At 46.7% G+C, this 23,726-nt stretch overlaps 1 protein-coding gene across 2 annotated transcripts; it reads right to left on the minus strand.

Moving 5' to 3' along the window:
* Positions 1-3,146: 3,146 nt before the first annotated feature.
* On the minus strand, positions 3,147-23,726 carry olfm1b (olfactomedin 1b). Of its 2 annotated transcripts, none has more exons than XM_069700865.1 (6): positions 23,427-23,726; positions 15,030-15,179; positions 13,828-13,983; positions 11,238-11,457; positions 6,623-6,729; positions 3,147-4,801 (listed from the first exon to the last, which is right to left on the minus strand). In XM_069700865.1, the coding sequence occupies exons 1-6, from the start codon at positions 23,490-23,492 to the stop codon at positions 4,127-4,129; spliced, it is 1,374 nt and encodes a 457-aa protein (XP_069556966.1). In that variant the 5' UTR covers positions 23,493-23,726; the 3' UTR covers positions 3,147-4,126. The 2 variants fall into 2 exon arrangements, with proteins under 2 accessions (XP_069556966.1, XP_069556965.1); XM_069700864.1 differs by lacking the exon at positions 23,427-23,726 and adding an exon at positions 16,792-17,458.

The following is a 23,726-nucleotide window of genomic DNA, read 5'->3' on the forward strand; positions in this document are numbered from 1 at the left end:
AGTCCGATATCGCGGCAAAACCTGTGATACACCCGTCGGTCTACCAGAAGATCCCGTGCCAGTGGTACATTTTAGGTCTGGGCGTGCACGGTCGAAGAAGAAGGTCACGTGGCAAAGCATTAAAGCGGCGAAGTCCCGGTAGGATGGTTCGATCCCCGAACGTTCACCCGCAAGACCGCGGCAGCAATCCGTGAGAAAGCAGCGTAGACTTCTTTTAAAGAAAACTTCTCTTAACTCTAAACAAGCAGTTATTTTCCCAAACCTATCAGTGTAGTTTTGACCCGCTACACTTGAAGCAACTTTCTCTTCACGCCTTAGGCGAGGCAGGCGGTGGCTTGACAGGTGTGTTCCAGGTTTTCGATGCAGTACCCGTTTTGCCGGTCACTCGGCTCACGCAAGCTCAACCTCAGTCGCTCGTGACGCAACGCCGGCAGCGCGACGTGAACGAGCGCTCGGCGCTGTGTGACGTCGGCCTTCTTCGTACCGCGCGTCGCCGGTTTTTGAGATGTTTGACTTTCTCAACTGCGCGTCCGCGAATGAAGTCGCGTTGTCAGCTGGCGCCGTTTGTCGGCTTCGGCAGCGGTCCGACAGGCCGAGTTTTCAAGGCTGCAACCTTCAAACATACAAAAGGGGCCATAGAGACAAATGCCTAGGAGTCGTTTTGCAAGGGTGAATTATGTAATGTGAAGATGGGGGGGCGGGGGTAGGGGGCGAGAGGGGGAGGGCTACAATCCGTGACAGCCTGTCATAGAAAAAAAAATTAAGTTAACTGCGGTGCTGTGCCACATTTTTTTTTTTTTTTTGCAAAGCCTCTTGTTGGCACGTACACACTGGCTCTCTATCGCTGATAAGTGGTTGTGTCCCTGGGTGGGTGGTGGGGGGGGGGGGGGAGACGATGCACCTTACGGCTGGCCCGAGCAAGGTCAAACCTCTCACTGTGTCCGTCCTTAACTCCCAGAAGTGCTGCTGCAGTGGTCGTGGCATTTAGAGGGCAAGGTATGCACGAGGTAATTAGTCCACTGCACCTTTTTTTTTTTTTTTTTTAAATCTGGACGTAAACAAGACATCGAGTGCAGAAATAAAAAAAATAAAAAAAGAGAGAGAGAGAGAGAGAGCCAGCGTGCAAAATGATGAAATGAAATGCAACTGTCAAGTTCACAGGCGTGTGCATATGTGGTGATACTGGGGGGGGGGGGGGGAAAAAGAGGGAGTGCTGCCATGTCTCTTGATGCGCCAATCACTGCTTAAAGATGCAAATGTATTCATCTCCTGAGTGACAGCTCGTCGTGTCAAACGCTGCGAGACCTTCCGCCGAACATGTCTCTCTCTCTCTCTCTCTCTCTCTCTCGTTGTGTTTCTTTTTTCTTTTCTGTCTGTCTCCCAAATCCTATCTCCAAAACTCTTTCTGGGGAACAAAGCAAGCTTGTGTTGGCCAAGCACTTCGGAGTGGAAATAGAAGCAATCATTTATTCATCGATTGAAACATCAGAGGACTAAGAGGCAGCGGGACGGCGTGCGGGGACGGCGTGCGGGGACGGCGTGCGGGGACGGCGTGGGGGGGGGGGGAGGACGGGGCAACAAAAGAGCGGGAAAAGATAGGGATCCCGTTTGAAGGATGATAGACAGACAGAGAGAGAGAAGAAAGGAAGAAAAGAGGTTTTGGTAAGTGGGAAGTGAAATGGAGTGCAGATCAGAGAAGGAGAAGGAAATTGTCGAGCGGACAGAAAAGTGGATCATTTTTTTTTTTTTTTGCTTTCACAAAGAAGACGTTCCGGCGGACGGCTAAAAGACGCGTCAAGGGCGCCGTGACAAACACAATCCTCGTCATTTTTAAAAAGACACGCTGAGCGATATAAACGCCGCCGACCGTGACCGTGTGAGGTATCATGTAGGTTTAAAAAAACAAAAACAAAAAACAACAACCTTAAAGGAAGCCTGTGACATCGGACGAAGCGACAGCGCCCGGCTAACAATAGCAGCACCCTCGGGTGCACCGAGCTGAGCAACAGCACGTCTTATTGCTTACGAATTAAACGTTTCACTTTTAAGAGGGGAACATTTTTTTTGTGTTTTTTTGTTGTTGTTGTTTTCATTCACAAGGTTGCACATCGGCTCGATTTACGAATGACGCGACGGGGGAACTGGAAATGCTCTTTGTTTTTAGGTTGTTGTTTTTTTCCCCCCACAATGCAACAGAAGAACCGATCTTAATGATGGGTAACCCCGAAAGGCAGGAAATAAGAGCGTTAGTTTTTGTCGTAGAAGTGATCTGTCACTTTTTTTTGTTGTTGTTTTTTTTTAAAGGCAACAATCCCAGCGTCAGATTTCTCTGTTTTATTGACACGAATCATTAACTATCTCATCTCAAGATACAACACATGTCAAAGCGCAAAAAGAGTGAAAAGCTTTTGTCCTCGGCAAGGGTATACATTTAAACAGCATTATCCTTCGCTAGCAGTGTGGGAGGGGGGGGAGGGAGGGGAGAGAGATAGAGAGGGGGGAGGGAGTGGGGGTACATGACATGAGACAGGATTATCCTTTAGAAAAACCTCTCCGTACTACAGGCGCATGATGCGAATTGAAGATGAGGGGACGGCCAGGTTTCCCCAGCATAACGATACTTGATACATTCTGTTGTTTTGTTGTCGTCGTCGTCGTTGTTGTTGTTTTTTTCTTCTTCTTCTTCGTTCTTCAGAACGACGTGAGCTCGGTGAGATTCCTCCCACGCGGTCCAAATAAACAAATACAGAGGCAAAAAGCGGTGCCGACAGTTACAGCAATACGAGAACGTTTTAAATGAAATCCAAAGGGTTGCAAAAAAAAAAAAAAAAAGAGAAACGGGGACATAATAATAATAAAAAAAAAAAAAAAAATAGAAAGAAGCAGGAAAAAATAAAAAGAAGTAAATATCCTTTTCGAATCCCGCAGGTATTCCACCTCGCCCCCCCCCCCCTCCCTCCCGCCCACCAAACCTCACCCTCCCACCCCCATTTTTTTTTTTTTCATAGTATACAGCAAAAGACATTCAGAAGAGCAGACCAGAGTGATAGAAAACACTCATGCAAAGAAAGCCTTTTTTCGCACAGAGTCACCGACACAGGGAAATCCTCTCGAACAACAGCGCTGTCAACAGTCAGTGCCTTCAAGTTCTTCTTTTTTTTGTTTTGTTTGTTTGTTTGTTTTTCATGGATGTTGTCATTGTTTTTGTTTTTTTTCTGTTTCTCTACAGACTTTTTGATTTGCTACCGTACTCGATAAAAACGATATGACAGACACCGCCTCCGTTAGGCTCGCAAGTCTTCTGATGAGACGGACCTCCCGCCTTTTTTTTCATTTTTTTATTTTATTTATTTTTTTTTTTTTACCTTTTTTTTTCACATTTCGTCCGCGGTACTCTTGGGGAATCCGACAGTTTATTTTGACGACAGTCTTCGTTTCGGGATCCCGACCCACCCCGTCCCGTCCCGTCCCGTCGACCGAAATAAAATTCCAGCTGGGAGGATTTCTGCAGAAGAGGCGGAGCTGCAGGAATGAGCTTAGGTTGATACTCCGTTATATAAAAAAAAGGCGTGATGTTGTGGTGTTTGTTTGTCTTGTTGTTTTTTTTGTTTTGTTTTTTTGGCATCTGTTCTTATTCTTTTTAAATCTGATATATGTTCTACTTTTACAATCATTTTTCTATAATACGGCAAACAATTAAAGAGTTTCATTCCAAAATAAAATACCTTTTAACAAAATGATGGCAGCTAGTAAAATAAAGTCTACGAAGAGTAACTATGAAAAACCTTTATTTACAAAACAGTTCTGTTTTTCTAACAATCATCGTTGATTTTGTGATATAAACCGATATAGCATTTTTTTTTTTTTTTTTTTTTTTTTGCTATAATAAATATATCACATTTTGGAATGAAACCCTTCAATTTAATTATTATTATTATTATTTTTTTTATGCACATTCAATCCTCTTTGCATTCACTGTTGCTGCAGTCTCTCAGAAGGTATTTGATACTATAAATAGAATGGTCTCGCCGTAAGAGTCTTTTCTTTCGCAGATATATTTTCGTATATAGTTGAGATTTCTACACGTATAATATGTATTTGACGTATTTTTAATCCGTCGCCGTGGTTACAGTTCCTCCGAGCGGATGACGTGGAATAGCGTGACGTTGTAAAGGACCTGGTGGCCGTTGTTCCAAGCGTAGAGGGCGCGGTCCCGCGGGTTGTAGTCCAGCATGGAGATGTGCGAGTACTTGTTCTGGAAGGCGATGTCGATGTACTCGTAGGTGGAGGAGTTGGTGGAGTAGGCGTAGTAGACCTTGGTGCCTCCCGAGTAGCCGTTGGTGACGTAGAGCGTGCCGCAGATCATGAAGGACTCGCCGGCGCTCCTCTTGGGGTGGTTGGTGGTCCAGCTCTTGACGATCTGCAGGGTGTTGGGGTTCAGCTTGCTCAGGACGATGTTCCCGGCGTTCTGGTTGGTGGCGTAGACCGCCCACAGGCCCCCCTCGTCCACCATCAGGTCGATGTCGGAGTGGCCGCCCCAGGCGTAGTGGTACGCGTTGTTGAAGCCGGCGTAGTCCAGCTGCCGGGACTTGCTGATGGAGGAGGTGCGGAAGTCGAACTTGATGATGACGTGGCTCTGGAACTTGTTGAAGTAGATGGAGCCGTTGTAGACCACCTGGCCCGTCCCGGACCACGGGTGGGGCAGCCGGTGGGACGTGAAGTTGTCCGACGTCATGAAGTCCTGCATGGACTTGTACTCCCGCACGAAGCGGTTGTTGTGGTAGCCGTCCATGTACCAGACCTGGAAGTCCGGCGGCAAGAAGAATTAGAATTAGAGGAAGAAGAATTAAGACTCGGCGGTGCTTCGGAGGCGAGAATCCCCCTATCGTCGCCGTTGGACCGTGCAATAAATCAAATCACGCCGTCGACAAGCATCCCAATTAAGTTAGCGCCCTTTCTGTTGAATACAAACAGTCGGGGTGACGAGCCGCGGGGGCGCCACGTCGTTCGAGATAAAAAAAAAAAAAAAAAGATTTAAAAAAAAAAAAGCCCGTCTCGGCTGCTTCGACCCGGCTTCCCGTGGCCCCCGCCGGAGGCTCGAGAGTACTTCCTTTGTCTCGGCGGGACAGGTACACCTGAAGGCCTCCCCCCTCCATCCCCACCACCTGCCTCCATAACGCTGCCGGGATTGACTTAAAAAATGATTCACATCAAGGAAGCGGGGTCTCCCCGGGGGACACAAAAAAAACAACAAAAAAAACCTAAGATGAGGAAGGAAAAGCGAGAGATAAAACGAAGCGGAGCGGGTCTTGTCTGCTCCCGTCAGTTTCGCTCAATTCTTCCGTTTCTGCCCCTTTGACAACCGCGGCAACGTCTTTCATGTGTCGTCTTCAAAACGTATTAGTTTCACACACACACACACAAAAAAAAATGTGTTGCCTTACAGTATGCTAAATATAATCTGAGTCAGCAGTGAGCTTCAACCGTTGCTGATGAGAAGTTTTTACTATCCGAACATCATGCAGCCGGTGTCGGAGCGGCTGGCTTTCGGGAGGCTAACCGCGGCTGTAAACTGACGCAGCTGCTGTCCCACGTTCTTTACGTTTTTATCCGCCTTTTTTTATTTTTATTTTTTTAATTTTTTTACTCCCGTGGGACATTGAGGGATCTGTCCCTTATTAATGTGTCTCATAAAAACCTGAGCAGACAAGAGCACGGTCACGCTTAAAAGACAAATAAACTCTCCCGGTTTCCCACTTTTTCCCCCCTTCCTTCTCCACCGAGCAGCTTCCTATTAAAACCATATAGATTTATCATATATAAACATATATATATATATATATATACATACATATATGCTTTTTAATTTTAACGTGTCTCAGTGATGAAGGCGGACCTGAGCCAATCAGATGCAACACGCCGTCCTTGCGCGTCCTGACGGGACTCGGCCTCCTCTAAGGTCAGACTCCAAGGTCAGCTTCAACTTCAGGGTCACGCAAACAAGTTGCATCGCAGATCTTTCCATTCTCATTTCCCCTCTGAATGAGAGCAGCGGCGAAAAGGGCGCAAGAGGATTCATTTCCTCCTCCGGTGGTGTGTGGCCGGTCAAACAGAATAGGCCCGCAGCTAATTATTCACTGCATAAAACCCCGAGTCGACATATTCAAATTACTGCTTTTGTTCGACCGACGGTTAAAAAGCCTGAAAATATTCAGTCGTTAAAGACGAAGAAGAAGAAGAAGAAATTTACATTTTTCTGTTTCTCAACTCATCGTTGCAGCGAGCGAGAGGTTCAAGTTACTTCCGTTTTGAAATGAAGAGCTCTCCGGTTTCACGCCGCGTCCGACCGTATTATCAACACTTTTTTTTTTTTTTTTTTTTTACTACTACTTTGTACTACTTTCACTACTTTTGAAACTACTGTTTCCTGCCATCTTAAGAGCGCGGTCCACCAACAATGCGCTTGACCGCACCGCAAAAACCGATCCATCCGCGGGTCTGCGATTTAAAACAAAACAAACACAAAAAAAAATCAAAGAAACTTTTTGATGCGAGTTGCAGTCTGATCTTTACTGCCGACTGACGATCCGGTGCCACGTGACTGGGTTGCGGAGGTACGTACCCGAGTGTCCCCTTCGGGCGCCAGGGGGTCGGTCATCCAGGAGCCAAACCTGGACCCGGACGTCTTGATGGTGATGGGGTCGCTGATGCCCGTCAGTTTGCCGCACGCTGCAGGGAGAAGAAGCGAGATAGGAACATCTCCAGCTACACCCGACTCAAAATCGACTGCAAAAAAAGGATTCACTTTTATTTACTTTAAACGAATTGGCCTGATGGATGGGGTGGGGAGAGGGTGGGGGGAGAGGGTCCGGCTTGTTTGCAACGTCCCCGGCCTTTCTTTTTTTTTTTTTTTTAGCACCGTACCAAAAGGTGCTTATTATTCAGTTCGCACGTGCGTGATGCCTGTTTCACTCTCTCTGTGGACGTGAGGAAGTGGGAAAGGACGGGGGGAGCCCGCTGGACTCGGCTCCCGCCGCGCTCACTCGTAAGCCGCTGTCGTGTTAATTAGATTTGAGCGAGGCGTTAATGTGAATTTGACCGACAAAAAAAACCCCCAAAAAACCAGCGGCGGTCTCCGTGCCGACCGAGGAGCCGATCGGACGAACGTTCCCCGGGACGGGCGCGGACACGATTTGAAGTGGAAATTCGATTTGAAGTAGGCTTTTTTTTTTTTTTTTTTTTTTGGGCGGGGGGGAGGAGGGGGGGTTCCATCTTTCTCCGCGAAGCGGTACGCCGAAACAACCCCGTCGTGCCTTTTACCGTTGTGGAGTACTACCGAGTCCGTGTGGGCGTCGCGCCTCGGCAGACGAACGCGCGGTCACACCAGCCGCGCCGACTATTTCCCGGCGGCCGCGGGATTAGAGGCCGCGTTTGACACGGTTGGCCGTTGATTTCTTTCTTTCTTTTCCCTCTTATCGTGTCCTTTCCATGACGCTACTATGGCGGGCTGCTGGGGGGGAGCAGGGGGGAGGGAGGAGGAGGAGGAGGACGAAGGGGGGCAAAACCCGGCTGATGGATCCGCATTTCTGAAGATTCACCACAAGGGTCTTAATCCCCTTTTGGCCTGAATTTAGACGGGCTGAATCCCGGGGTGGGGTGGGGGGGGAGGGTGTGTGTGGGGGTGGGGGGGGGGAGGCGAATGGGGAAGTAGAGCTGAAATTTAAAAAAAAATTCAAAATAAAAAAAAAAACATCCGCCCTAAGACAGAAATGTGAGGATTTAGAAATAGATTAAAGGCTTCCGGACAAAACAACGATATTGTCAGAGTTTTGGTTGTTTCGCATTTTGACATTTGTTTGTTTTAACGTTTACATCCGAGCTCTTCTCTTCGGCGGCGTTTTCAGTTCAAACCGTTTCGGGGGATTCCCTGAAAGGAACTGACCGCTGGGGGGAGTTCCCCCGAGAACTACGTGCGTATCTTCAAGGGCTCCTTTTTTTTGTTTGTTTTTGTTTTTGTTTTCCTCTCTGTTTGTATTCGGGGTTTGGCAACATCACGTCTGTACTCTTCCGTACAACAACAACAACAACAACAACAACAGCGTCTCTTTTGCGTTTTGGTTCAGTTTTTCCGAGGTTAACGATCAAGGGATAGTTTGGACGGTTCTCGGTTCCTGCAGTTCGGACGATGAGATCGGGGTTCCTTCCTCCCGCAGGTTCCTGTCGTTTTGAAGCGGGCAGCGAGTTTCGGAGCGTTCAACTGATCCCGATTCAAATCAATATAACGCAGAAAGACGTCTCAAAACACATTATTGGTTTTTATTATTCACGCTTCGTGTTCCTTGATAAAATATCGACGCTCGCGGGTCGGTGACGCGACTGTTGATCTGGTATCCGATCTGTTTCGGGTTCTTTGATTTTGACGCAGCATTTTAAGATCCGCCCGGTTCCGTCGGAGGTTTCTTCCCGTTAAAAGGGGAGTTTTTCCTTCCGTCCGTTGAAGGTTTTTCTCCCTTTTAACGAGGATTTTTTTTTTTTTTTGTCCCCCGCCCATTAAATAAACGGGTGTTGTGATTTGGCGCTACGTGTATTATATTAAATTTAAATTGAATTGGAAGATCTGGGAGCGGTGCACGCTACTGCGTTTCTCTATTATGTAATTATTACCTCTGGGGATTATGGGCATCGGCCAAAACTATAAAAATTAACATCTGCAGTAAGTTGTAATAACTAATTATTCTGAAGACGAAAGGAGAAAAGAAAAGTAAATTAAAGAGAGAGGACGAGGCGATTTTGCTCTCTGCCGATGAAGAGCGACGGTGAGCGCCGAGGCGGCCGGGCCGGGTAGCCGCTGGGTTTCTATGTGCCGGAGTGACCTTCCCGCTCCGTTCGTCGGCGTCGTGGTGTGAAGGAGAGCGATTTGCCCCGGAGCTCTTCTGTGCCTTCCGCACTGCCGGGGCGCGACGACGGGGTGATTTATTTATTTATTTATTTGATTATTGCCGCCAGCAAGCTGGCGTGTCCTCTTGATCGATGGCCGTTGCGTCCCCCCGCGGCCGTCGGGCTGTTTAAGTGTCTCCTGGCACAAAAAACGGCTTGAAGGACAACTCTGCGGGGACCCTCGTCTCTCTCTCTCTCGCTTTTCCCCGCTCGCCATCGCTCTTCCCCCCCCTTCGCCCCAAAAAAACACTTTTCTATCAGTTTTTCCTTCCTCGTCTACGATTCGGCGCTCTGATTTGATCTTGCCCTCTCTATCCGCTCCCCCCGCCCTCCCCTTTTTTTTTTTTTTTTTTTGTCGTCTTCATAATCACCGAAATAAAAAATAACAATAAATCACAGTCCGCCCAGCCGGCTCTCCAAAATGAACCGTCGCAACCGATTCGCCGGTTTCTCCCCTCGTCGTCTCGCACTCTGCGGCGTGAACGACTCGGGAAGCGGGGACGCGGCGGGGGGACGCGGCGTACCCGCGACGCGCCCGCGTGGAAGTGTCCCGGTTGGTGTAATATGTCTCAGTCGCCGTCTGCGCGGGCGGGCTTCTGTTTGGCACCGCGGGCCGCGACAAGAGGCGTGAAGACGCCGAGGCAGCGGCTGAAAAGCAAAGCCGGAGACGCCGGCGCGAGGAAGGCCGGAGACGCAGCAGCTCCGCGGGAATAAGCGCGTCGTTTTGTCCGTCTGTTGGTGATCTTCACTTTGCCTTCTCGACCTAGAACACCATCAGATATTCACACGAGCCGTAAAAGTAGATGAAGACGTTCTGATCAAACCACTGAGATAAACGCCGACATGCTTAATCATTCATTTGTGATCCGGTAATATCGGTGGGTGGCAAAAGCGCGTGAACCTTCGCCGTCGGCGTCCGGTTCGAGACCCGCTTGCAGCCGAACCGCGACCGAATGTTTCCGGTAACTTGTCGGTCGGTCCCGCGACGTCGGCTTCGGGGACTTCGCGTTTCAGCCTCGTCGAGCCGCGAGGCGTTTTTTTTTTTTGTCCCGACGGGCCTCGAGGAAGGCTCGTCCTTCGCGATCTTCGCCGGACGGCCGTGTTCTTTCCTCCGTCTTCGCCGCGGACGCGCGGCTGGTCGTTCGGCGTTTTCCCGACGAAACGCGGCGGCGGAGAAGTTCGACCCGGCGACCCGGCGGAGCGTAACGGCGGTCTCGGAATTGACCTAAATTTGTTAGGCGATGTGTCTGACCGTGGATTTTGGCAGAGTCCGAACTCGTTTTTAGAAAACCTTTTCCCCCCCGCGTGCGTCGACGACTCTTTTTCTGCGACGTTCCCCTTCGTTCTCGCCAAATACGTTGCGAAGCTCAGACTCCGATAGATCCCTCCTTCTTTAAACAACACGGGGAACCCGGCCAGGACCCGATTACCGGACCTCTAACACCCGACTCCAATACATCCGGTGATGTTTCATAATTTATGCAGACATGTCGAAATTTCTGAAGTGTTCGCGAAATTGAGAGGATTTAAAGAAGATTACTGTCTCCGTGTAATGCTGCAACATAATACACTTCATTTGTGGCAAAAACAGCAGTTGTTTCATGTTTTTCTTTTAGTCTTTGAGTGTTAAGGCATTTTTTTTCTCCCACAAGTGTGAACTGTGGAACCATAAAAAAAAAAAAAACACCTCGTAGTTTACCATCTGTTTGATCACATAAAGTCAGTTTTGGGGGATTCTGCAATAAGTTGGTTGATATTTCTACACAAAAAACAAGTTGTAAAAGGTAGAAAAAGTGGCACTTTTCCCCCAAAATTTGAGGAACCGGATCCCCGGAAAATGCTTGTTTTATTGATTCATAAATGACAAAAAGGTGTTTTCTGTCATTCGATCGACGGTTTCAGCACCGGTGCCTCGTTTTTTTTTTTTTTTTGTGCAGAAAAAAAAAATGTACACAAGTCGCAGGAGAGTAACTGCGGAGCGCGAGCGCGGCCCTCTAACGATATCTGTTATTAGTTCACTTTTAGTAAAAGCAAACCGGTAACAGAGTCTGTCGGAGGGCCCCCGAACCCGAAAAGTGTGAAGTGGCGAGGGTGTCACGGTGACGCCGCGACGCATTTCGGCGGTAGGACATCACAGCCACGCGTGATGTCCCCGTCGTGTTCCACGTCATGTGAAATGTGCCTGACCGGTCACGGCAGTCTTTGGAAAACAAAAAAAAACAAAAACAAAAAGTCGGTGAGGGTGTTTGTGCGTGCACGTGTTGGAAGCAAAGTGTGTGCCAACAACTTTCTGTTCCTACCTAATTTTTGCATGCATGCTCGCAGTCTCTCCTCAAGATTTGACACTCTGTTGTGGAGCTCCTCGTAGTCATAGGCCCCCATCTCCTCCTGAAGTTCGCTTAGAACTGACGTCAGATTCTGGACCTCCTCCTTAAACTGCAATACCAATTTGGCATCGGCTTTGTACTCCTCCAACACCGGTATCAACGGTCTAAGCTCCTCCATTTTCGCTTTTATGGCCTGAAAGGATTAGAATAAGCTCGGTTGAGTGTTCATGCGGCGACAAAAAAAAAAAAAAAAAAAAAAAAAGGAGACCTTTCCCCGCCCCGCCCCCCCTCCCCGCCGCCCCTGTCCATAAAAGAAAAGAAGGGGAAAAAAACAAAACAAAAAAAAAACACCTGTCTGAACCTGACTACTCTGTCTCTTGCCTGCCTCTTCCCTGATGTGACGACCCCGTCTGTTTCGTGTTCGTGTTTAGTGTTTATGTGCGAGCAGCTGTTGTTTTGGTTTGTTGTTGTTTTTTTTTGTTGTTTTTTTTTGGTCTGTGCAGGTGTGTCTGAGTAAACAAACCCGTTAAAAAAAAAAAAAAAAAATTCTCCACCCGCTGGACGAGCAGAGCAGGTGGCTCCGTCCCCGGCAGTGACCAAGCCAGTTTTTTTTTTTTTTTTTTTTTTTAAATAAAAGCAAGCCCTCGGTACACGGACAACAATTTGGGAAAGCTCTTTATTGGTCATCATCGTTTAAAATGCAACATCGTATTAAGGGTTACATGCTTTTACATGTCACACACAACAAAGTGTCTCGAATTTTACTTCTATAGTTTTACGTATAGATTTGTTGAGTAACCAAATATGCATAGACAAAAGCCAAAGTAAAATCAAATGAATAACAGCAATTGATAATAATAATAATAATAATAATAATAAATGTATTTTTACGTTTGAAAAAAGCTTTTAGATGGAAAACTTTGACAGCAGTAACATGCAGGAAGAGATCAGTGGTGGGTTGGTTTGGGAGAAGGGTGGGGTTTCTTAGTCTTAATGGTGCTAAAGGTAAATTAACTGTTTGACGCCCAAAATGCTCTCAGTACTGTGGCCCAGTTCAGGGGAAATCTGGAATTGACCTGCCTCTTCTTCCCTGTGGCTCTCTTTACATGTCTTAAAGTTAGCCCTGCAAGCAAGAAAATGACAAACTGTTGACAGGGGCTCGAGCTTGCTAACCTATCTAGCAGACACACAAACAAACGCACACGCACACACTTAGTATTTGCACTTAAGACACGGTCACAAGGTAAATTGCGCGCATGCACCGGATGCGGCGTGGCGGCAGCGTGAGATTCTTTTTGAGAGCATGCGCAAGTGACGGGAATGCGTCGGTGCAGGTGGGATGGCGTGGAAATCGAAGCCGCTTTCGATTCGGGCGCTGAAGATGGGAACAGCGGCAGACCGCAGACAGGGCTGGGTGCTGAACCGCAATACGTTGTTTTGAGTACAAAATAACTCCCAACTTGGAAGTATTTAAAAGTTGACTTTTTACTTCTGTTCAAATTTGTAACATTGTCCACCGTTCTTGAATGAAATAGAGCCGGATTTGATTTTTTTTTTTTTTACAAAACTTTTGACAATTCTGCTGGCAAATTTAAGTTAAATGTAGACCTGAAGTTATAAATTACTTGATGGACAGGGAAAAAAAAACAAAACAACAACAACTGTTTTGATTTAAAATAATTTTCCAAATAAAAATTCCCCCAAATTCCTTGGTCTGAGTTTGGTAATTGTAGAAATTTTCTTTCATAAATTATTTTAAAAATTCATATTTCTAACTTAGGTTGGTCTAACAAGACGAGTTATCTGATGACAAGCTTTGGTACTTTTTACGATTTTCTGACATGTTTTTTTTTTTTTTTTTTTAAAGTGGTCGATTCATTGAGACAATAATTAGCATATTAATCAATAATGTAAATAAAAAAATAGTTTCGTAGAAATAAAAGTATATTTTAGTAATCTTTAATTTGCTGTAACAGAGACAGCAAATGAGCACTAGTTAAAAACATTTTTTTTAAATCCACACAATACCCTGCCCTATTTGCGAAAAGTCTGATTTAAAACGGTGTTACTTCTACTTTGCAGTAAACCCACGAGGAAAACTCCTTCGAGGGTTTAGCGTCTTCTAGGTGTTGTCGAGGTAGTGTGTCCAATGTGTGGATATCTTTGTGCTGACTCAGGGAAACCTCTGAGTGTATACAACATTTCGCCATGATGTGGTGGCTGTAATAAACACAAGATATCCGTTTTGTTTTTTACGTCTGAGTTGATTTAGGGTTCCATCAATATCCTACGTGGTTCTCTATCAAGTGAACTGGCGTGAAATAGGGATATGAATTATTGCAGCCGAGCTCATGTGTCCATTTATCCGACCTCTTCAATTATGCATGCGTTATGGATTCCTTTGGTCGGCTGTATGCGGCGCGGTGGTTTAGGCAGCTCTGAAGCCTCTCCGCAGTGGAGACACGCAAACACACAACATGGATGTTTTTACAATGAGCTACAGAGCCGATATGGAGGAATGGCGGTCGGGGTCGATGGGGGTCAAAAAGAAGCGACTCAGTACCTTGTATTGTTTGGCGATGTTCTGCTTGTGGTTCTCCTCCACCTGCTTGAACTTGGTCTCCAGACCGCGGAGCTGAACCTCCATCTTCTCTACGTACTGCAGGTCCCTCTGGGTGCGCTGGTCCAGCACCTGGATGGACTGGGTCATGTTCTGGACCTGTTGGCCACATGAGAGGACACGGTAAGTCAGGTTTATTTCTCACGGTGTAATTACAACATGAGATGCAGACAGAGAGAGAGAGAGAAAAAAAAACGCAACAGACTTTCAATATGTTGTTTTGGCTTGGACTTGTTCTCGCAGTGATTCACAAACTCTTGACGTCGTGCCAACTAGTCAGGGGCCTCAGACACATGGTGCAAGTGGCGAGAGCATACTGATAAGACATTTGTTTTCTCCCAAACAGTTGGGGTCCAGAAAGTCCACAAACTTGGCTCCACGTATTGTGTCCGTTTAAGTCTGTGGATTCTGGCTGCATTTGTGGATCGACTGGCTACCCCGGCTAAACAATTCTGGATGATCTCTATTTTTTTGGATATTTCTTCATAAATCTTCGTAACTGTGACGTCACCCGTAGCTTTTTTTTTTTTTTTTTTTTTTAAATCTTATTTTATAATTAATTACAGGATTATTTTTCAAATGTACTGCCAATCCGGAAGAGCGAATTTGGCGAATGACGTGCAGAAAACCTGCGCAAAAGTATTATTGGCTGAGAATTTCAGGAGAGAAATTGAATGGGAGTCTATGGAAACCGGCACTTTTTGGAGCCGACGTCTGGTGGCATTCGGTGGTATTGCAGTTTAAGGCACTTCCGCATCCGCCTAATTCTTCGGCGCCGGGAGCCACGACCACTTTCATACGCCGTCTACGGTTTTAGCTCCAAGTCTGAGAACTGAGCTGGATTTCATCATTAAATATGTATCTTTGGGATATATGCAGCGCAGGGGAAGCTCGCAGAGTCAGTGTATAGCTTCCTCCCATGATGCACTGGGTGTCCAGGGAGCTCATTAGAGCATGATTAGCATTCATGTCCGACGGGCAGAGGGGTGATTTGAAGACCACAAACACGGGTAGGCCCATACGTGTGCGCTCACGTCTTTGTGTGGGGAAAGGAGTAAAAAAAAAAAAAAAAAAAAAAAAGAGGTGGTTCCTCCGCGTGACTTTGATCACTGAAGTTGACTGAAGAGGAGTTAGCCGATAATTACCTTCTCCAGCAGCTGCCTCAGTTGTTTGGTGCGGGCATCCCGCGAGCACATGGACTGCTGGGGCGCCACCACCGTACAGACACACCTTCCCTCGCTGTCCTGGGCCGAACTGTACACCTGCCACGACTCCTCTGGGTTTGCTGGCAACACCTGAGTACAAAAGGTTTGGGGATTAATAGAGGGGGAACAAAAAAAAAAAAAAAAAAAAGGTGTGCTGGAAGAGAAAACATGAGCGCCAAAGAACTAAAAGGACAAAAAAAAAAAAAAAAACACTTTTACCACAAAAAAAAAAATGCCTCCCAAATGTTTGTCTACGAAAAGGACACCTTTGCTGCCATTTGCCCTCTGAGCGATTTCTGCTGGCGTGATGCTAAACCTCGATCGTATTTTATCACCGTCTGGACACCACAAACCGTCAGGCTCCGCCCATTTTGCACTATCATTGTGTGTATTTTAAAGCCACAGGCACACAGGCCGCAATTCAGCCAATGGGAAAACAGCTGAAGCGGCGCCCATTATTCAACGTGTGTGTGTGTGTGTGTGTGTGTGTGTGTGTGTGTGTGTGTGTGTGTGTGTGTGTGTGTGTGTTGAAGCTCTGAGTATTAATGTGTGATTTGTATGACGTCAGGATGATCCCCCCCCCCCATCTTCAAGAGACAAGACACGAGGTGTGTGTGTGTGGTGGTGGTGGTGGTGGTGAGGAGGGGGGACTTTGAGAAAGATATTCATCACTGCATCAGCGATAAAAATAAAATAAAAAAAAATAAAAAAATCACCAGACAGACCTGAGAGGGAGTGACTTCACAAAAATCCCCAAAAAAAGGGGGGGGGGGGGCAAATCACAGCAGCTGTCAGTCAGCTGCAGTTTTCTAGCAAAAGAAGAAGGATGTGCTGACAAGACAAAAGACGTGGAGCACCTGTCCCCTTTCCGCACTACCCAAGTCCGTACCGCTCCACAGGTCAAAAATAAACGATGCCACAAATCTTCCAAAAACAACAACAACAACAACAACATAATGACGTGAAACAAAATCTCAGCGAACACCGCTTCCCTTGCGTTGCGCGTTGCTTTGTGCCGTTTATTTATATACGGTCGCTTTCCAAGATTCATTGTTCCGATTTCTTCCACTCGACGAGAGCGCTCGCAATGATCACCCTCGGCGCGGAAACGAGCTCTGAATGTGCCAGGAAACCTGACGGGGGGGGACGCTTCGTTTTTTTTGACTACCCCCCCCCCCACACACACACACACACACCTGGGCTCCGAGCGGCTTCTTCCTCTTTTCATTCACACAAAAAGTCACGCGCTCCGCGAAACCCCCCCCCCCCCCCCAAGAATGAAGCCCCACGCTGTTTCAGAGAGGGCAAACAAGTCGACGCTTCTCGTGTAAAATCTCCTAATTGTGAACACCTCACCGTCAGAAGGAGAAATAACCAACCGGCGCTCCTGTATCGGCGGCCGGAGCAACATCAAACGCACGAGGAAGAATCTCTTGATACCTTTTTCCAAGTCTTTTTTTTTTTTTTTTAATACTTTGGCACGCGCCTGGCGAGCGCGCGCAACTCTTTGACAGAATTCCTTCTCTAAATTATGAACCGCTCGAGCGCGCGCATGTTTGTATCTTTTTTTTTTGGGGGGGGGGGTTGTAAATCTTACTGCAACATTCATTCAGACAGAAAAAAAACAAAAAAAACCCCAACAACAACTAACTAACTAACTAAACAGCCAACCGGCCGCGGAGAATTTCCCCCGTAAACTTACTCCGGTGCTCCGGTCCGGGTACCCTCCCTGCGCCGCCGTCAGCTTGGTGGTGTTGAGCCCCACCAGAGAGGGGAGAGTCTGCGACATCCAGTTGGTGATCATCGCCATGGTGCTGAGCACGACGCCGATCTTCAGCAAAGGCACCGACATCTTTCGCGCTTTTTGATCGGACTTTTTTTTTTTTTTTAATTAATTTTTTTTAATTTTTTTTTTTTAATTAAGCCGTCTTCATTCTACAGACTCCGGAGAGAAACAGGGGAGGCGGGGAGTAGTCATGTTGCCCAGAGCAGCTTGCTGTTTCACCCGGGACTCCGGCTCGGCTGGTCTTTTTTTGGACATCTCCAAGGGAAGCACCGGCGGCGGACGCGTTAAGAGAGGGCACCGAGACGAAGGAAGGAAGGTCGAGGATGGACATATATCAAAAAAAAAAAAAAAACTGCAACACGTTTGATCCAGTGGAAGATGTTGGGGGGGGGGGGAAAACCAAAAAAAAAAAAACCCGAGAGCAAGTGCTGCGAAACGTCCTCCGGATAGCTCCTGTCTCTCCGCGTAGTCCCGTACACTGCTGCCTCTCCAGCTCACGGTTACTATTTGGTTCACGCCCGACGGTCCGCCTCCTCCTTGCCTGGGTGCGCTCTGTGATTAAGTGCCACTGACTGACTACACACACACACACACACACACACACACACACACACACACACACACACACACACACACACACACACACACACACACACAGGCGGCTCCAAGTGGATGTGAAGAGGAAGGAGGAGGTACTACGGATCTATCTATATCGCCAGACGCAGTGATGTCAGCCAGCTTTGGGGTCCGTCCATGCAAATATGCGGGCTCTAGCCTCGAGTCTGCCCGACGCCGACTGTCCCCCCTGAGGCGGTGACAGTGATCGGTGCGGCTGAGATGATGGCTAACAATGATGCTGAGGGGGAATGATTGACAGCAGACAATCACATTTCTTTTCTTCTTTTTTTTCCCTTCTTTTTACTCCACCCCCCCCCCCCAAAAAAAAAAAAAAAAAAAAACCGGCTCTCTGATCATGCATGGTAAACAGCTTTTGATTTAAAAGAGTCGGGACTGCAGCCCACATGTCAAAAATACACACACGGAAAAGAAAAAGATCTGAGGCAGGATGTCGCATTGCATTGGCAGTGAGGTGGAGGAGCTGGGAACGTGTTTAATTGATGGGACGCTAGATGCCATCAGGTCGGAACAAAAGGGGGGGGGAGCTTTTAATTTGTGGGACTCTGGCGCCATCTTGTAGCTGATTTTGGCGTTGCTGAAATCAAAAGACTAGGTTGGTTTTTTTTTTTAAACGCAAGCAAGATCACAGATACTGTTAAAAAATATCTATTTAAAAAAAATGAAACGGTTAAAAAGATAATTGATCAATTTAGAGTCATCTAGAGTACATATTTGTTTTTATTTTTAAGCACCGTTTATGTGTTTATCAGGACTCAACACGTGCATGTGCAGTTATTGATGCATATTTTTGTTTAGAATGACATCTTGCACAGAAAAGGCTGATTTCCCCCCCCCCCCAAATCTACATATATATAATGTTGAGGGATGACAAATAATGAATTTGTCTAGGACCTAAGTTGCCATCAACAAGTGTAAAGGCCTCATGCTCCAGCCGGTGGGTTAAATTGTAATCCTGCATGATACATGAGGTCCCCAGAATAGGAGACGCTCAGAGTCCTCGGCTATTTCTGTCGGCTCCATAATGCATTTTTCTGGTAAACTGAGTCTGCTCTCACTGCACGTCCATATTTCTCCCGTCTTCCTTTTTCCGTCTCCGTCTCGCTCTCTCCGTGGCCTCACTTCTTCGGGACCTTTGAGGTGAGAGCTCACAGTGTTGAAGGCTTCACAGATTACAGTGACCTGTTAACAGGGGTCAGCTCATCGCAGTGCGCCGCTGTCTGCTGCGGTTTGAGCCTCGTGTTAACAGGGTGCAGTTCAGCACAGCACAGCAGGGGGTCTCTAATGGCCCAGCTTTTAAATCGATGGATTTCATGCGTGTGGATCATATTCAGTTTCAAAATACGAGGCCCAAACAAGCACAAGTTTAGGGCCCACCTTTAATGCAGAGATCTCAGTTTATATTCAGTTGAATTCCATTTTATTTACAGTTAATCCCCAAATCATTCATGCCCGTGTCAAATTTTCACGTCTGGTGAATTTGACCAATACTTTACTTCTTGGCTGGAAATGGCATAACCAAGTGAAACAGGATGTTCAGACATTGTGCTATAGAGTTTGTTTTTTTACATTTCTATGAAAAACATCATGTCCATAATGAAAGGCAGCCACACTTGCACAACCATGGGTCTTCAACTCAGATTTTTGGTTTCAGCCATGACTTGCAACGGACTAGAAAACTTCTGCATACAGGAAGAAAAATCTCTTGACAGCGGGAAGGAAAAAAATCCCTTTTAACAGGAAGAAACATCCGGCAGAACCTCAGGGGTGGGCGGCTATTTTCCTCAACCAGTTGGGGTGAGGGGACGGTGCACAAGTGTACTTAAAAAAAAAAAAAAGATGGATGATTTAGTGAACTGTCCGACTATTTATGTGGAGTGATTTATAGCCAGATTTGTAAATGAACAGTGTTTCAATAGAATTGCACTACAGCACTGGGATCCAGTAGTAGCTTTAGGATTGACTACAACAACTCTAGACATATAATGCAAGTGCACAATGATCAGGTATGAAGCCTAATACGACAACCTTATATCAAATAAATAAGACCGTGGCAGAGAGGCGTTGCTCAAATCAAATGGCAGCTTTTCAAGAAGGTGGTTTGCGTTGCACATCGATCTGCCACGACATTAATACCACTGACAGGTTGAAGCAAACAGCCCGGTAATAAATCCTCCCTCCATGAGGATTATCATTTTCAGTTCAAATTGAATGAGAGAGCTCTTGATTTACTTTACTGGTCATTTTGGAGACTGTAATTTAAGAGGGGTTCCCGGTATTCTATCCACCTTTAAATGGGAGGGGCAAAATATTAGGAATAAACCACAAATTAGTCTGTCAAATGAGCATTTAAATAGATAAACACCTCTCTAAACTGAGCATTATAATCCTTATGAAGGGTGGATTTATTGCTCGGTCGTTGTATTATAATTCATGCTTCACCTGTTAGTGGTTTTAACGTTGTGGCTGATTGGTGTGGCTATAAGACCCAAATTCTGATTTAAGGTGTAGGTGAACGGTGATCAAACAAGCCGGCACATCCTACAATGTCATAACAACTACAAAAATTATGCTATATAATACAAAAAAACAACAACAACCCTGAAAACTTGGGCCTCAGAAATGACAAACAAACATCCAAAATTTGAACATTAAGCTGCGTAAAAGTGGTTATTTCTGACCGGACTACCGTGCGGTGGCGAGCAGATGTTTGCGGTAGGCTAACCACATTGTCACATTCAGTATCCAGTGTAATAAGAGTTCATAAGGCAGAAGCAGCAGCAGCAAAAAAAAAAATCACATTTCCAGCCTGCAAGTGCACTACAAAAAAAAATGCACCATACCTCCACCTACTCTTCTTCTGCTCGCTCTCTCTCTCTCTCTCTCACTCTCTCTCTCTCTCTCTCCCCCTCTTGCCTCGTAGCTCAGCCAGCCATGTACTGAATAATAAATAGCTTCAACCCCAGCTGCCAATCACACCACGCATATTGCAATTCAGCTCAACTCCATCTCAGTTTCTCACATAAAAATCAGATTTTTAAAAAAAATTTTTTTTAAGGTTTCATAGATGAAATAAATCGCAACTGTTTTGAAATGTTCCTGCACTGGAGCTTAGTTTAGTTCAGCGGTGGATAAAGTGGACGTAGTTGTAAAAGTCCACGCGTTATTACAAGAAGTGCATTTGTAATCATGCGCGCGCTCAAACGCAATCGAGCGCAGGTGTTTTCCTGTGATTTATTATATCATTTTTGTTTTGTTTTTTTTTTTTTGCAGGATTTGTAGGTTGCGCGGTGTCAGAGTGGCGTGAGTGGGGGCCGGGGAGGGAGGGAGGGGGGGGGGGAGGCTACAGCACCACGCCATCTGTTTCGTCAGGTGTCGGCGAGATGCTTTAAGGATGTGGGGGCCCCCGCCGCCACCGGGGAGCCGCCAGGTGAGGAACAGATGCCGCTTCTGGCTGCTTTGCTATTCTTCTCCGTGTGAGCGGCCGGTGCGGTCGCCAAAAAAAAAAAAATCCTCCAGCGGAAAGATGAATGTGGGCTGAATCAGGACTCTAATCAGGCGTCTTCGGCCCAGATGTTGAGGAAAAACCGCCCCAACGCTCCCCTCTGAAAGTGTGCGAGGCTTCTGAAGCGAAGGTCTGCTCTAACGTGGTCGTTAAGAGGGGCGCTGCCGCTCGGCAACCACAGGTCCAGGCCACGCTTCGCCAGGGTGGCCTTTCTTTTCTTTTCTTTCTGATGAGTAATCCGGCACTAAAAAGCCTCTCTCTCTCTCTTATCTTTCCCGTGTCTAGGTACACCTCTCACTTTTTTTTTTTTTTTTTTTTCCCCTCTATCTGCCTTCAAAACATGGAGGTGAGATGCGGAGAGGGGGCCCCGGCTCTCCCGACATCGAAATGTACTCTGGGTTTCTGCAGCAAAGGGGGCCGGTATAAATAGAGCATGTCAGCGTGTCGTGTCTTCCCGCTCTCGCGGAAGGCAGCAGACAAGGCATCAGGTGGACTGATATCGACTTACCTTTCAAGCAGATGACACACACTCTCAGGCCGTTTCTGTCCCTGTAACGTGGGCCCTGACCCGCACGACTCGAACGGAAAAAAAACCCCAAGTAAGAGCAGCTCTCCTCTTCCTCCTCTTCCTCCTCCTCCTCCTCCCCTCCTTCCGTCAGACTGATGGCTTCCATCAATCTGTGCAAAGCCCCATTGTTCAATTGGTGTCAGCATTTTTCTGCAGCTGCGCTCTCCACTGTATGTCCACTTCACATTTGCAAGGCCGCGCAACATCAGAAACTTCCTGCCTCCATAGAAAACAGATCACACAGCAGCGAGAGCCGCGAGGTTACCGGCTTTGATGATCGAATTACAAATCGAATCCCACGTGAACGTTTAAAAAAAAAAAAAAAAAAAAAAAAACAGAGCCGGTGCTGAAAACGCTTTTGTCTCGCGGCGTGCTGACAGTCCTCGTGAATTCATTTGGGGATCAATCGCCGCCATATTTCTGTCCCGGCGATATTACTGGACGCCAACGTTGTTCCGAACACGTTGGTTGTTTTTTTTTTTTAATCAAGGCCAGCGGCAGCCTATACCTCCAACACATCTCACGGAGTCTGTCACTTGGCGTACAAATACACTGGGAGCACATATTCATTTATTGATAGTTCCCCCAGCGCCACATCTGATTTTTGTTGTTGTTGTTGTCGTCGTAGTCGTCGTCGTAGTCGTCGTCGTTGTTGTTGTCGTTGTCTTCTCCAATTACCGACCACAATTGGATTCACACAACAGTGTGAACAGTCCGTGAAATATGACTTTGTGCTTCAGCAAGGGCAATTAAATCATAAAATTCTTCAGTTCGGCATGTGGCAAGTCCTGGCAGTAAATAAACACACCCACTACAGGCGCGCACACGCACACACACACACACACACACACACACACACACACACACACACACACACACACACACACACACACACACACACACCCCCCCCCGCCCCTCCATGATAGCCCAATGTTTGTGACCATTTATAAAGGCAACAGTTGAATGCCACTGCAACACGTCGCGCTGCAAATGGCAGGATAGCAGGAAGTAGGTGAACAACATGCATCTTTCTCGGCCGGCGTTGTTCCTGTTGTTATTTACTTACTGAGCTGAGCTTGCTTTACATTGTTGGACTGAATGTTCTCTCCACACAGGCACCGGCACCGTGGTCACTGAGCATGCTCACAAGCACCTTCTCTCTCTCTCTCTCTAGACACTGCGTTTGATTGTGGAGCTCTGATTTACACCACTAAAGAGCAAGCAGCCTCATCACTCCATAATAATGGCCCTCCTTTTTTTCTTTTTATACACAGAGGAAAGCTACAGGCAACGTATTGTACCAGAGCAGCGCTGCAGTTGATTAATCGGACCATTTGCTAATGAGGAAATTGACCGATCATGCCATCTTTTCTCTCCTCCTCCCCTCCCTCCCACCCACCCCTACCCTGTATCTGGTTGTCAGCCCAGGCGGTGGGGATGCTGGAATAAGGAGGGGGTGGGGGGAGGGATGGAGAGAGAGAGAGAGAGAGAGAGAGATCTATCCGCGCCCGTCAAGCACAATGTATTCACATCATGTAATCCCAGCCGTTAATCTGTTTAAACGGGGAAGGGGGGGGGGGGGGGGGGGCAGAGGGGCTAATTCACCGGGGCTCTTTAAAAAAAAAAAAAAAAAAAAAACCCGAGGTAACCGGGTAATCTCTCACCGGGATCTGGAGCCAATTAACCGCTAGCTTTTTTTTTTTTTTTTTTTTTTTTCTCTCTCTCTCTCTCTCTTCTCTCTCTCTCACTCTCTCTTCTTCTTCTTCTGGGAAAATGGCGTTATAAAAAAAAACAAAAAAAAACAAACAAACAAAAAAACAACAACAACAAAAAGACACCTACTTGGGTGAGTTCTGTGCCCATGAAGATGAGGAGAATCAGAGTCAGGAGCTTGTTCGCAGGCTGCATGTCTTTGCCTCCGGTGTGTGTGAGGACCAGCGGTCTCACATGCAGATCGAGTCCCTTTGCGTCCCCCCCCTTGCACGGCAGTCCTTCCCTCTCGGCTCTCTTCTTCTTCTTCTTCTTCTTTTGCGCTTCGATTCTTCTTCTTCTTCTTTGATTATTATTCTGATGATCACTGTTATTTGTTGTTTTGTTGTTATTGTTTTTTTTTTTTTTTTTTTTTAAATATATATATATATA

The sequence above is a fragment of the Brachyistius frenatus genome, unplaced genomic scaffold (genome assembly GCF_029030835.1).
Source record: "Brachyistius frenatus isolate BFR_SWC_R1_liver_20210118 unplaced genomic scaffold, ASM2903083v1 Contig_35, whole genome shotgun sequence".
NCBI lineage: Eukaryota > Metazoa > Chordata > Actinopteri > Embiotocidae > Brachyistius > Brachyistius frenatus.